This window comes from Lycorma delicatula, chromosome 1, assembly GCF_047948215.1.
Source record: "Lycorma delicatula isolate Av1 chromosome 1, ASM4794821v1, whole genome shotgun sequence".
NCBI lineage: Eukaryota > Metazoa > Arthropoda > Insecta > Hemiptera > Fulgoridae > Lycorma > Lycorma delicatula.
The window spans coordinates 3616535-3631789 of record NC_134455.1 but is presented as its reverse complement, the minus strand read 5'-3'; the positions used below and the strand labels follow the sequence as shown (position 1 = coordinate 3631789).

Here is a 15255-nt window from a genome sequence, read left to right as displayed (position 1 = left end):
TATTAAGTATTTTGCCAAAAAAAGAAACATTATGGTATATTTAAAAAATGTAATTATATAAATGTAGGCCATTTCTCAACAAGTATTATAGTTAACATCAGTAGACAAATGCTAAATGTTAAATTAACTAACATTATAATTGCCTGACATATATAAACATAGTTTATATATGATTTTATTTATCGTAAATATAAGCCAGTTATAAATCAGGAAATGAATCGCTTTTCTTAGAATCATATCAGGAAACAATATTGCTATATTGTTTGCATATGCTCATAGTTTTCAAATATAATCAGGGCAATGTAAAAATAAATAATTACCCTTAAGTCTATGTTACTAAAAGCTTGAATATAGTCCACTTAACTAGTTTTCCTGTATTTGTTGATCCTGTAAGAGCATTTGTACCAATTCTGTTTCTTTTTATTTGAGTTTTGATAGAGAAAGGTTAGTCGTGTAGTAATCTGTTATGTATTTTTAATGTTTTATAATTATGATGAACATAAAATTATAGTTTACCATAAAAAACAAAAAACTAAAACACCAGACCCAAGATACAGTAAATAGTGTGTATGAGTTTATGAAATTGTGTGATAGATTTCTGAAGTTGGAAAAGGAAATAAAAACCTGATTCACCTTTAAAAATGTGAAGAAAGAACAGCAGCTGTGTGTAGGGTGTCACGATCCCAAGTCAAAAGAGAAAAAGCATTTGCTAGAAAATTTAGCGGAAACTTCTTTCTCTACTCCAATAGAATTCAAATCTGTGAAAAATGGGACTAGATGAACTGCCGACAGTGAGAAAGATAATGTTAGCGCTTAAAGATGCCATTCGTTATTCAGGAAAAGAGATGAGCTGAGAAAAATAATAAAAGAATTTGGCTTTAGGTGGAGAAAAACCGAAAATAACAGGAAGATTCTCACTGAGCAACATGATGTAAGGTTTAAATGTATTCAGTATCTGACTTGAATAAAAAATTTAGAACCAAAAATAGGCCTACAGTGTATCTCAGTGAGTTACATATGTTATCTTCTCACACACAAATAAATTGTGGTGTAATATTCAGTTGACAGGCTGAAAGTTCCTATTTCAAAAGGCAACATCTTTATTGTAGTGCATGCCGAAGAAAGAAAGAGAAATGGGTTTTATACCAAATGCCTTACTAACTTAGCAAGCGGTTTTAAAAAGTGGTTATAGAGATCAAGTGAAAGTGGAGGATCATTTAAAATGGATGGAAAACATATTAATTCCAAACCTTCCCAGTAATACTGTAGTAATTTAGTAATTTCTCATAATGCATCCTATCACAATGCCATTTTAGAAAAATCACCAATTTCCAATTCAAGAAAATAAAAGTGGTTGTAGAGGCATTCTGTTCCTCATTCTTCCTCGATGATGAAACCACAGGTGTTTTGAGTTGGTAAAAGCAACCGAGGAAAAGTTTACTTTGTGTTTGATGAACTTTACAAAAAAGGGCATGCATGATGTTCTCTAACTATCTATCCCATACCACCCAAATTTAAATCTTATCAAGATGGTTTGGTCAGAAGTTTAAGGATAACTAGCTAGTCATAAAGCAGCTTTTGTTATTGTAGATATTCAAAGGCTATATAGAAATAAAGTGGCCAATATGAATGAAAAGTATTGGAAAGTGTATTGTGATAATATTAAGGAAACAGAAGCTGAATATATGTGATAAGACAATACTATGGAATCATTTATTATTTCTTTACAAAAGCTAGTGAAAGTGACAATGATGATTCTGATGACAGAAATTCTAATATTTCTTATGAAGTGGGTGGTGTTCACCCTCTTTAATTAAAGTAGTTTTATCTACTTCTAACAGACTTAATATCTTTGGCAATTTATATGTTCTAATGTTTAATAACAACTTTTTTTTTAATTAGGTGTGATTTAAAAAAGCGTCTCAAAATTGCTCAGCCCTTGCACTTACCTCCAAGACCTGATGGCAAAAAATTTCGAGCTTTTATATATGATATTACTCAGAATATTTATTTTAAGAGATTTATCGCAGGAATGGTATTAACAAACAGCAGCCTCCTTGTTGTTTCTGTAAGTATATTCTGTTTGTAATGTATGAATTTATCCTGTTTGTTTAATATTATTTTCTGCATGATTAAATAAACAAAACAAATAAACCAGTTTTCTGTTTTTATTCTTTGTTGATTTTACCCCTAGGATAATATTGAATTTTTGAGTAATTATTTAATCATTGTCAATTCTAAGAATTTCATATATGTTTATTCGGGATAATCGCGTTTAACTAATACATTAGTAGCATTTCAAAATTTTACATATTGAGTATTAATAAAAGAATTTTTATGTTTAGTGTGTAAAATAATTTGTTTTTTCTTATTAAATAATTTACCATCTACTTATTTTATTAAATTAATTATTTTTTGAATTACCATTATTGACGGACCATTTTTACATATGGTCTGCCTATGCAGTTCATACCATTACAAGATTCTGCCACAAATTTATTCCATCTCTACATTTTAAAATCGCTTCATTTCATACTACTATCAGTAATTTTCAACATCATCTTCTTACACATTTCAAAAGCCTCTATCCTTTTTTTGTTCTTCCTATTCTTCATGGTTCATAGCATAAAGTATTACAGTTCACATAACTGTTTATAATTTTAGAACATCTTTATAATTTTTAGATCCATAATTGATATTAGGAGATTTTTTTTGTACATCAAAGTTTGTGGCAGCCTGTTTTTGACTGTACCTTCACCGTATCTTTGAATTTTAATTTTATTATCTAAATAGAAAAATTCTGTTAATTTATGATTCATTTTAATATTTAATTCCACCATTATTCACCCTTTTATCACATCTCCTTACCTTTGTTTTATTCATGTTTACATTCACATAGAATTTTAACACAATCTTGGTTGTCAAAAGAAGTCTTGATTGTCCTTTATTTGTAGAACAAAACAAAGTAGAAAAAACAAAGTGCATTTGCTTTTCCCAGTTGAGAGAACATGTTGACTCTCGACTACATTTATGTGGTAAACCAGTTGTCATGCACGCAGATTAGATTTCTAAGTATGTGGATTGACCAACGACTAACAAGGGTACAAATTTGAAGGAGCTGAAGGTAAAATGTCTAAAAATGTTAGACATGCTGAGAATTCTGTCTAATACTCATTGGGGAGCCAATCATATATGCATATTGCACTTCTTCCGAGCTTTGGTCCATTCCTGCTTGGACTACCGCTGTGTAGCTTATTCGTTGGCATGGGCCACCACTCTAAAGGTGCTCAATACAGTCAGTTTCTTCATCCATCGTGCCATGAGTGCATTACACTCAAGCCCTGTGGTAAATCTATTGGTGGACAGTGGTGAGCAGTCTCTATGGAATAGGCGGAAACAGATTGCTCCGATTAAAATGCAACCAACTCATCCAACCTTTGTTATAGTATTCTCCAACCAGCATGTTAATCGATACCAGGAACAGCCAAGATTTACTGCTCTGTTAGGCATCAGAGCTCAGCGCCTTTTCTCAGCTCTAAGTATACAGTTGCCTTCAGTCCTTACTGTTGCTCCATGTTATTACCCACCTTGGTGGCCTTATCTTGTTAATTACTGCTTTGATCTATATCAGTTTAGTAAAAAGAACACATCTGATTTTTTTTTCCAAAACAGATTTTATGATATAAATAGCTTGATTCCTGCTGCTATGGTTTGTCCAGAGGCTCTAAAAACGATAATTCTGTTGAGTGTGCTTTTGTGGTTCGCAATAGAAAATACATGTTTGACCTTCCCAGCATCACCAGCATTTTTTTTCAGAGCTGCTTGCTATTAATAATGCCTTAAATATAATTAGACAAAATTTCAACATATATTTGTTTCCTCAGATTCCACGAGTGCCTTGTAGGCGATTGGAATGCTACTATCAACAATAAAGTTTGTCCAATTAAGAACACTATCACCGTGGAGCTACTCGTGCAGAAATAACTGTCAAGAGGAAGTTATCTGCCATTTACAAATAGGGCACACTAGGCTCACTCATGGATATCTGATGATGCAAATTGATGCATTCCTTTGTGATTGCTGTGACTGCCAACTAACAGTGCTCCACATTCTTGTGGATTGTGTCTGTTATGTGGTACTGTGTCACAAGTTTAACCTAGGGCCTAACATATAAACCATTTTAGGGGATAATGCAATGTTGATACCTTATGTTTTACAATTCCTTAGAGCCATCCGTTTATATTCAAATATTTGAATTACTATGTTTCAGCTATTTATGCCATTTGTCATAAAGCAGATATTTTGATCATAGCATATGCTACGGATAAAACTAAATACATTTTTCATTACATAAATATTTGCATTATACATACATTACATAAATACATTATTTCATTCAAAATAAATAATCGCGCTCAGGCGATGATAATGCTCAAAGCATTTTTCACTAAGAAAAAAAAACAAATCAAAAGAAGGGGTCCTTGCATTATATCCTCATATGTGTTAAAACTGCCATAATATAGCTGCAAGGTGTTGCTTTTTTTCTTGTATATTGCTGTCGTTGAATGTAATGAAAACTTATTTTCTTTTTCTTTTTTTAGATTTGTTAGGTCAAGATGCAGTTAAAAGGAGGTTATTATGGGTTACATTAATTTTTTATTTTTATTAATTTTGGATTTAATAGTAATTTTTTTAAATTAATTTTTGAATTTTGTTCTTAATTATGTACATATCGCCTGCCCGTCACTCTCATAAATTGAGATAAGTCGTAACAAAGTAGATGTACTGAAAAGTGTATCTAGGAACGGATTTTGGGTTTTATTTATTTACAATAAATGTATTTTAACTGTTCAATTCAGTTAGGTCTGATAGGTTTTAGAAATAAATTTTTTTGTCTCTCTTTTTTAATTTGATTTTTTTTTATTTAGTTAATTGTACTGTAAGGGATAATTAAATTTTAATTTAGAATAATAATTTTTTTTTAGTACCTTTTGTATCGGGGTTAATTAATTTCTTAGATTTATTATTTTTTTTCCCGAATAATGAAGATATACTTTAAATTGTATGTTACTGTTGTTGAATAATTATTTATAAGTTTGGTGTCATTTTGAAATGAAATTCGTTTTTTTTTTATCTGGTAATTTGATTTAATCAAGAATTTTTTATTTTTTTCATTTTGAAATTTTAAATTAAGGTGGATAGCTCTTTTTTTTTACATAATTTATGTTTTTTTTTTTATTAATATCTTTTATCATTTTAAGTTCGTGTAGATTAATTATTTTTTCTTTACTAATTTATTTTTTTACTTGATTTAAATAAATTATTTTATTTTTAATTATGATTAAATTAGCAGATTTGAACCATTTTAAATATGAATTAGGCAAAAAATAATTTCGCGTGTTTATCAAAAACATGTCCTTTTGTTGTTTATGGTTTGACCTGCTCAGTGATTTTAAATAGCCGCAGTATTTTGACTGTGCTAAGGTAGCATAATAATTAGTCTTTTAATTGATGTTTGGAATGAATGGTTTGACGATAATTATACTTTATTTTTTTAATTTAATTTGAATTTTGTTTTTAAGTTAATTTATTTACTAATTTGACAGATTTAAGTACTTTAGATTTAGAATTTAATTATGTAATTTTACAGTTAGTAAATGTTTATTTTTAGTTCTTTTTTTTATTTGTTTTTATTATTTTGGGTGTTGCTTTTTTTACTTTATTTGAGCAGAAGGTTTTAGGTTATATTCAGTTTCGTACAGGTCCTAATAGGGTGGGTTTATTTGGTTTTTTACAGCATTTTAGTGATACTTTAAAGTTGTTTAGAAGGGAGTTTTATTTTCTTGTTTTTGGTAATTATTTGATTTATTTTTTTATTCTTATTTAAGGTTTATCGGTTTCTTTTTTATTTTGATTGTTGTTTCCTTTTACTTTTAATTGTGTTGGATTTATTTATGGTTTATTTATTTATTTTTTTTTTTTTTTTGTTGTCTGGGTTAGGAGTTTATTTATTTAAGAGTTTTATTTGTTTTATTTAGGAGTTTATTTTAGTGCAGTACTCTGATGGAAATAAATTCTTCTGTAACAAACAACTAGATATAATAGAAGGGAATTATTATTTAATAATATTCATTAACCCTTCTGATATAACTTATCTTAAATAACTGTTGAATATTGCTTTCCTATAAAAATTTTGATGTAACAAGATAGATATTCTGTGCCACCCATTCTGCTTTTTGTATTGGCTGGTTTGTTACATACTGCTTGTTACATCAATTTTCCAGTTAGTGTGACATGAATACAAAAGAAAAGGTTCAATTTTTTAAAATTCACAAAAATATATTTTATATCAAAATATATTTTGCACGAATAACAAAAAACTGAGCTTTGGTTATGTAATAAATCAACATGCAGAAATGATACAGAAATTATAAAAAAGATATGTTGTTTGAAGACAGTCAATTGCCTTTCAATAAAATAATATTGTTTATTTACTCGCTTGTAAATTATATAACTAGTCAGTTTTTACAAAAATGAATTTGAGATGGCAAAAATTTCAAATACAGCTTGGAAAAATTATTTGAGGAAGATGTGCACTAATCATTTATTGCAGGATTGTACTAATCCTATTTCGAATCCTGTTGAAATAGATGAATCATACTTTATGCTTGTAAAATATTACTTAGGGAAAATGCATCTTCAATATTAAGTTTTACAGTCATATGCCACAAAATCTAAGAAAGTTCCTGAATATTTTACAGATCAAAGCGGTCTTAAAATAGCTAAATCAAGATGCAATTTCACTAAATTAACTATAATTTGAAAGTATACTGTGACCTAAATAGTGATTAGGACAAGCATTAAGCAGCCCCCCACACTGTTAACAGTAATTAAAGTTTTGCTTGAAATAGATGAATCATACTTTATGCTTGTAAAATATTACTTAGGGAAAATGCATCTTCAATATTAAGTTTTACAGTCATATGCCACAAAATCTAAGAAAGTTCCTGAATATTTTACAGATCAAAGCGGTCTTAAAATAGCTAAATCAAGATGCAATATAATTTGAAAGTATACTGTGACCTAAATAGTGATTAGGACAAGCATTAAGCAGCCCCCCACACTGTTAACAGTAATTAAAGTTTTGCGGACACAAAACTTTGCCACATGCTTGTACCAAAGAATAGAACTGATACTGGGCCAGTATAAAATGTCGCAATAAAATTAAATATAAGATGAGCTTCTTTTCAATCTGTATTTATGTAAGTTCATGAACAGACAATAGCATAGGAAGAAGATTTGTTCAAGCAGATATTCAATGATATTGTTGAATTCTGGCCACCATAATGATTAAAAACAGGTATAAGTAAGAGAATTTATTTTATACTTAATTAAAACTCACTTTTGATTCAAAATAAGTTCTAAACTTTTATATGTAAAGAATTTAATGATAAAACATGTTCCTTGTAAAAATATAGCTTCTTTAAGAACTTTGATTATGATGTTGAAACAAAAGCTCAATCATCATAATAATATGGGTGCTTAAAGGATCCCCATGGTAAAAAAAAGTAAGATAAGTGCAGTCAAACATTAAAGACATGTTGACAGCTTTTTTTTGTCTATGTGAGCATTGATCACCATGAATTTCTTCCAGAAGGCAAGACAATAAACAAGGAATACTATCTTGAAGTAATGAAACGTCTTCATGATACTATCAGGAAAACCAAAGTCTGAAACTTGAAAGTCAAACTGATGAAATGCTGCGTACTGACAGTACACTCTTGCAAAGATAGCTAATAAAATTTAGCATCAGTTTACTTTTTTTATTACTCAAATTAAAAATGAAGCTGCCTTTCATCCAGGTTCGAATCCCAGTCAGGCATGGCATTTTTCAAATATTACAAAATTCCATTTCCATATCCCATGGACAAGCTTCAACCTTTGTGGTAATGCCAAAAAAAAAGTTCATGTTTTCACTGATTATCTCGATTAGAAACGAAAATTCATTAGCTGAACTGCACAGTATTTCAGATAAAAAGTTCCAAAAATGTTTTAAGGAATGGAAGAAACATTAGAATCCGAATATTCAAAATGAAGTGGACGAATTTGAAGGTGACAAGACTGGAATGGCTTCTATGTTAAGCAGAACATTTTTTATTTTAAAAGTTTGGAAATTTTACAGACAAATCTTGTGCATGTATGTATGCACGAATAAAATTGGTTTGTATCATACTTAAACAAAGCGAGTTAATATTTTATCAAGAACATGTTTTATTGTTAATATACTTCATTTATTTAATTTGCAGTTTTTTATTTTTAGTATAGATTTTATTTAATAATTATTATCCGTGAAATATTATCAAGTGCTTTTACTTTTAATTAATATGTTTGTCTTTTCATTCTTTGTTAGATTATTATTATTATTATTATTATTATTATTATTATTATTATTTAGACTGGTATTTTTTCAGTGGCGTGAAGAAGAAGCACATACAAAACCATTAGCCCTTGTCAGCACAGGTTTAACATTAGTATTTGTTGTAGAAGTCATTATGAAAGTTATTGCATTTACACCACGTGGTTATTGGCAATCACGTCGCAACAGATATGACCTTCTTGTCACTGTGTTAGGTGTCATATGGATATTCATTAACTCAACTCTTAGAGTAAGTAAATGTTTTATTATTTTTCTTTACAGTGACAAATGTATTAAAATTAAATTCTAACTTAAAAATATTAACTTCAACAAACTAAATATTTTAACTAATAATTAGAAAAAATGAGAGAAAAAGGAATTAAATTATGTCGGTTAAATTATTCCACATTTTTCAAAAAGATGATTCTAAATTAGTTTTTATCTCAAGAATTAAAAATTTTGATAATTTTATTTTTAGGCATTTTTATCATTAAAATGTTGATGTTTTTGTAAAAAATAACCAAAATGTGTATACCATCCTACTGATGATGTTTACTGAATATTTTTGTGCAGTTTATTTATTCATGATTTTTTTTATGGATGTGGATATATTTTTGTTACTTTACTATTTTTGTTGAACATATTGACAGCCATCTGTGTAGCACACCCAAAACATCTTATGTATTCCTATGTACCAGCTGCATATCATATATAACTGCATTTAACCAACTTCTAGTGCATTTATTTTTTTATGGAGGCACACAATATTATTTTTTCACGTTGTAAAGGACATTTACAACGTTAACAAAACAGGACCTTTTTATCTAGCTTTACCGAATAAGTCATTGATATTCAATGGTAGTAATGCATATGTTCTAAAATGGTAAAACAAAAATAGCAGTGATGTGTGTCACTGCCTTAGGAGAAAAAGAAACTCAATTATAAACAATTTGCTATGACCAAGATGTTTCAAAACTGTCAATATGTCTGAACTGAAAGTAGAATGTATGCAAATTGAAAGGCTTGGATGATGTGCTCAATTTTCACTGATTGGATTGAAAAATTTAATGAAAAAATGAAACAACAAGAATGTCATCCAAAATTGTCATTAACCATATGTAATGTTTATTATTTTTACCTGCTAATAATACTAGTAAATCACAACCATTAGATCTTCGAATAATTCAGTTTTTAAACTTCATTATTGCCATCAAATAATGAGAACTCTTTTAGCAGTCGTCGACTCATTGCAAAGTGTAAATGAATTTATTTAAAAAATTTCTCTGACAGATGTAGTGGAATATGTAAATGAAGCATCGAGTAGTGTGGACGAAAACATGGTAAAAAAGTATTTTATTTTGGGTTTCGGAGGAAGAAAATATGAATGAAAAAACTGTAATTCAAACTAGAAATAAAATCGTAGAACTAGGCCAGTAGATTGACATTGACATTGAAGTTCACTTTAATGAAGACGAAGAGGTTGTAGATGAAAATGATTGGGAGAAAGAAATTCTGGATAAGCATGTTAATGCTTCTACTTCAAAAGATATAGAACAAATCCTGGCTATTCCTTTAGATGATGCTTTTAATTGTGTCAACAAATTAAAACATTTAATTATCTTCATAATAGTAAAATTGTCAACTTGCTTTATGAAATTCAAATTGTGTTAGAAAAGGAGGATAATAATATAACAAAAGACAAAATCAAGTAGGCTGACTTCACACTGAATGAAGTCTGCTTCCTCCCTTCTTTACAGTATTTACTTTCATATTCAGGATTTATTTCTGTTTGACAAAATATATTAACCTATTTTCACAACCTGTTTTTTTTTAATTTATTAATCCTTTTTTTCCTTTTCCATTATTGTCATCAACAGAATTAACTATGTTATTACATTAATATATATAAATATATATCATTTGTGTAATTTTAATGAAAGGAATTTCTTTTGTATTTCCAATTATAGTTTTTTATTAAAAACATTAATTAATTAATGAAATCATTAATAAGAATTATTATGGTCGCAGCAGCACACCTTTAGAAATTATTACAGCACACCAACAGTTATGTTCTATATGGTGACGATCTTTACAAAAGACTAAAATCATCTGGAATTGAGGCTGATTGTCTTAGGGAGATTTCTGTGTGTGTGTGTGTGTGTGTGTGTGTGTGTGTGTGTGTGTGTGTGCGTGCAGCGTACTATTGACATATGTCACTGTGCTGTTACTCTGTAATCTGGTATTACATAAATAAATAAATAAAGCAATAATTTAATCAATTATAAAATCCAAGCTACCAAATACAGTTCATTAAAAGTAAGAGACATTTACAAACTGTAGCGCTTTCAAAGTGATTACTTCATCATTAGTACTTAAGATTAATAATTACTCATTAAATATATTTACATACAGTACCTTGTCATTTAACATTAAAATCTGTTTCCCATACTGTGGTATGACAGTGAATGATAATTGTAATGAGTAATTATTATGAGTCAATTATTACGAGAATGTGAAGAAAGTACTGTATATCAAAACAGCTATAATTTTTTAAATAAATTTGTAAAAAAAACATAATTTGTTTTCATTTTGCAATTTGTTATTATGTTTTCAAAGTAAAGACATCATCCATTGATTATTATAGAAATATTTCAGTATTTACATTTTAATATTAATAACAGTTTTCAGTTTGGTTGATTTGAATGTGTGTGCTTATAATCAATCTTGCTTGCACATGTGTAAGTTTCTGTATCCTGTTAAAGTGAAACATAACCTATTAATCTGTACAAAATTATGCTCGTTTAAAATAAATTAATGATTTGCTACACAGCACAGTTTTATGAGCTCAGTATAATCTATGGACTATAATCTTTTCTTTATTTGCACTTCTAAAATTAATATAAAATTCTTAAGAAACTGATAATATAATTTTTTAAAAAAAGAATTGAATAATTTGGCACCAGACATTAAATTTTGAGAAGGGTGCAGAGAAACTGTTAATTTGAAAAAAATTTCTGACTGTCTTTTGTATGTACATAAATGCTGTGTGATAAGTAAGTTAAAATTAAATTATGCTTTTATTTAGCTCTTTGATATATGAAATTAAAATGTGGCTTAACCAGTAGTATTATGTTTTACTTGTTTTTCACTCTTGCTGTCTATCAAAGAATATGTTTTACAGACAAAAAAGGAATTAATATTGTTGATTAAGTATCTTTAATTATTTTAGTGAAATGTATATGAAGATTAAAGCTCTTCTGCCCTTCTGTGATTGCATTATAAACACTGCAATCTTGGAAACTTTTGGTTATTTATACTCACTAGGTGGTGAAATAAAGTTCATTGTGTTTTTTTTTTTTGTTATCCACTATTATTGCATTATTTAAATAGCTAAGTAATAATTGTAATATTAGTTACCTCTTTATTTAGTTTGTATTTGAGTTAAATCATTCTGAGTGTGGTTTACAAAAAAACAGTTTTAAGAATTAATGATTGCAAACTTCTGGTCCCTGTTTGGGCGCCATTTTGTAAGCTTCTATACTACACCAAATTAAAATTTTTAAAGAATAAAAAAAAAATAAAATGAACTTACTAATGTTGGGATTTGTGAAACAATGTACTAAGACTATGCTGCTTGATAAGTTTACATCCTAAGATTGCTCTCTTGAGTTTTACAAAAAACCAGTTACAGTAACTCAACACATCAAAAAATGTACTAACAGCAATGAATAATTTATACATTATTTGTTTGTTATGAAACAAAGTATTTATATATACAAAATTAAAAAATATAACAAATAAACACATTTGACTTAGAACACCCATTATTAGTCTACTTGAAATTTGTAGAACCCTTATTATCTACTTTAACATATCAGAATTTCACAAATCATCTTATTAATACGGAATTGGCCAATCCAAAATTAATTCTAGTTTTAATTTTGAACATAATTTATGATTATAACAAGTAACATTTTTAATAGTTCTTTATAAAACAGTCGACGGATTAGTAATTTTGTAATGGATCCATGAAGTATTTTTGTGGAGAGGCCTTTAATAATATTTTCTCATACCTGTATCAAAAAAAAACGTAAATTGCAAACCTCCTGAACAGTTTTTTGAACAGAATCACTACACTCAAAACTAACACCCAACGAATTCCAACACAAACTGCGTCTTTCGATGGTCTCCCAGTCTAACCCCCACCACAGTTCCTGAGAATTAGTCAGTTTATGTGAGTGCATGTACGCACACTAACGTAACACTTTCTGTGGGAAAAGTTTGTTCTGATTGCGAGCATGATGTCATACTATGATAAAATTTTATTTTTAGTAAGAATGTCCAATAAGAATTAAATTATGCCGTGATTATCCACAATCAGTCTTCTCTGAATAAATCCATTTAACCTTGCGTTTTAAAATCATCCGTCAACTGCTCATTGAATGAAGCTTAAAATTTTAAAGAGAGCTTGAAAAGATACTGACCTAGGCGTACAGAGATGCTTAAAAAAATATATAATGCATAAAATGGTAAAAATTATAATGTATTTAAATTAAATAAATAAATTTATTTTGTATAAAAGTAAAACACTCATATTGTTTGATGACATGGTGGTTTTTTTTATTTTTTTATTAAAGTACAATAGATGACTCTGTAATCATGTAACCCTATTGTTTATTTATTTTTTTATCATATTAATGATAGCAAAAAATAAATGTAGATTTATTTATTAATTTTAATGTTAAAACAAAACATTAATGGTTAGTATGTCGTAAATAAAACTAATAGAAAAAATGCATTTGTAAATAGCAAATTTAGAGTGGGTTGTTTAAATGCAGTTCTTAAAAAGAAACTTCATATTTTAACTGCAATTTCACTTAATACAGTTTTGTCAATGCCAGATTGACCTGCAGCTGTTTACTAGGTGCAGTCTGTTTTTGCTAATTTATGGGCTTACATTTTCCTTATTACATTTAAAAATTTTTATAATGGTCAGTTTTCATGTAAATACATAAGTAAAAACAGATTATTATTCATACTTGTGGTAGGCAAAACTCTTTCTTTCTATAATTTCTGTTAAAAGAGTTAATAATTGAAATTTTAGTGGTTATTTAATTATCTTGTACCTAAAATGTACAAATGTTCTCCCATTACATTATTTGCTAATGCTTTAATGCATAATAATATTACGGTAGAGTAATGCATAATATTAAGGTATATTAATTTTGAGAGAGTAAATCAAGGTACGTACATATTCTGCAAACAGCTGGGGATTATTGTGCAGAGCTTTAGTTTTTTTTTTTATTTGGCAATGTACCAATTCAAAAGGGGCTAATAATCCAATTACAGTCAGGTAATTAATATTATCAAAGCTCAGTTCAAACATTTCTGATAGTGCTAATAATTAAATCTCAACAACCAAAGTATATCAATGAAGTATTCAAATCCAAATAAAAGTAGATAACATAAAAATGGATTTCAACCTAAATTCTGCTTCATCATAGGGTAGTACTGAGTGTTCATAAATGAAATTGTTTTTAAACTCTACAGAAAGGAAATGAGTAGATATTATCTGAAACAATAACTACAGTGTATTTAAATTAATCAAGGAAAATAATTGACTTTTTTCTATTTGTTGCAGAATAACTTATCATACACTGTGGGCTTTGTCGTTGTCGTTCTTCGTTTTTTCACAATAACTGGAAAGCACGCCACATTAAAAATGCTTATGCTTACTGTTGGTGTTTCAGTTTGCAAAAGCTTTTTTATCATATTTGGAATGTTTCTTCTGGTCTTCTTCTACGCTCTTGCTGGGACAATCCTTTTTGGAACAGTTAAATATGGAGAAGGTATAGGAAGGTTAGTTAATGAGATAATTAATTTTAAAAATATTTGTTAAATTTATTTTTATTTATATTGAGTTTCATGCGTATAGTTATGTTTTATATTTTTAAATATTTTCTCACTTTTAAAATCTAGTTTCAAATATTTAATGTTGGGATTACCATTGATGACGGAATTGCACAATACTTCAAAAAACTGATAACATATGTCTCTCTATTTAGAAAGTATCTTTAATGTTAAAAAGTAGTTTAAGGCACAATTTGCCATCCGGATTAACAAATATGTCTTAAATTAATATAAGAATATTGTTTTATGTAATAACCAAAATTTTACATGCAGATTTAAAAAATGTATTTTTTAATAAATATTGAACATGATAAATTAAAAATTAATATTGTTTAATCTACAAAGTAGAAGTTATAATTCCAGAAAACTGTCAGATTAGTGAGCCATTATAAGCTGTAGTTGCTGTATAGATTTTCACTCAGATTTACTGGACTCATTGTATTTTCAGGAGAGCTAATTTTGGTTCACCAGTGACCGGTGTGGCAATGCTTTTCCGAATTGTTACTGGAGAAGACTGGAATAAAATAATGCATGACTGTATGATACAACCTCCATATTGTACACCAGCTGACAACTATTGGGAAACTGACTGTGGCAATTTTGTAGCTTCTTTAATATACTTTTGTTCATTTTATGTTATAATAACATATATCGTACTCAATCTTCTTGTTGGTAAGTTAAAATGTTCCATTATTAATTTTTAAATAATGATTAATTGTTATTTTATTAATAATAATAATTTATTTTTTCTAAATATCTTGGCCAAAGTATTGGAAATCAGACTTGTTGGATAATTTAGAAAAATCATTATTGGATCTTAATTGTTGGATTTTTAGTTAAAGATATTTTTTTTGCATCTAGTCATTTTTATCTTGAACTGTTAATTTCTCCTTAATCTTTTTTACAAAGTAAATCTTTTTAGAATACTA

At 28.3% G+C, this 15255-nt stretch overlaps 1 protein-coding gene across 1 annotated transcript in view; it reads left to right on the top strand.

Annotated features, from left to right (window-relative positions):
- na (sodium leak channel non-selective protein na) overlaps window positions 1-15255 on the top strand; it is a 231003-nt gene that overhangs the window by 156886 nt on the left and 58862 nt on the right. Inside the window, exons 21-24 of the mRNA XM_075361924.1 lie at window positions 1903-2068; window positions 8472-8666; window positions 14058-14275; window positions 14775-14998. Coding sequence (XP_075218039.1) covers window positions 1903-2068; window positions 8472-8666; window positions 14058-14275; window positions 14775-14998 — 803 coding nt within the window. The remainder of the gene's footprint in view (window positions 1-1902; window positions 2069-8471; window positions 8667-14057; window positions 14276-14774; window positions 14999-15255) is intronic.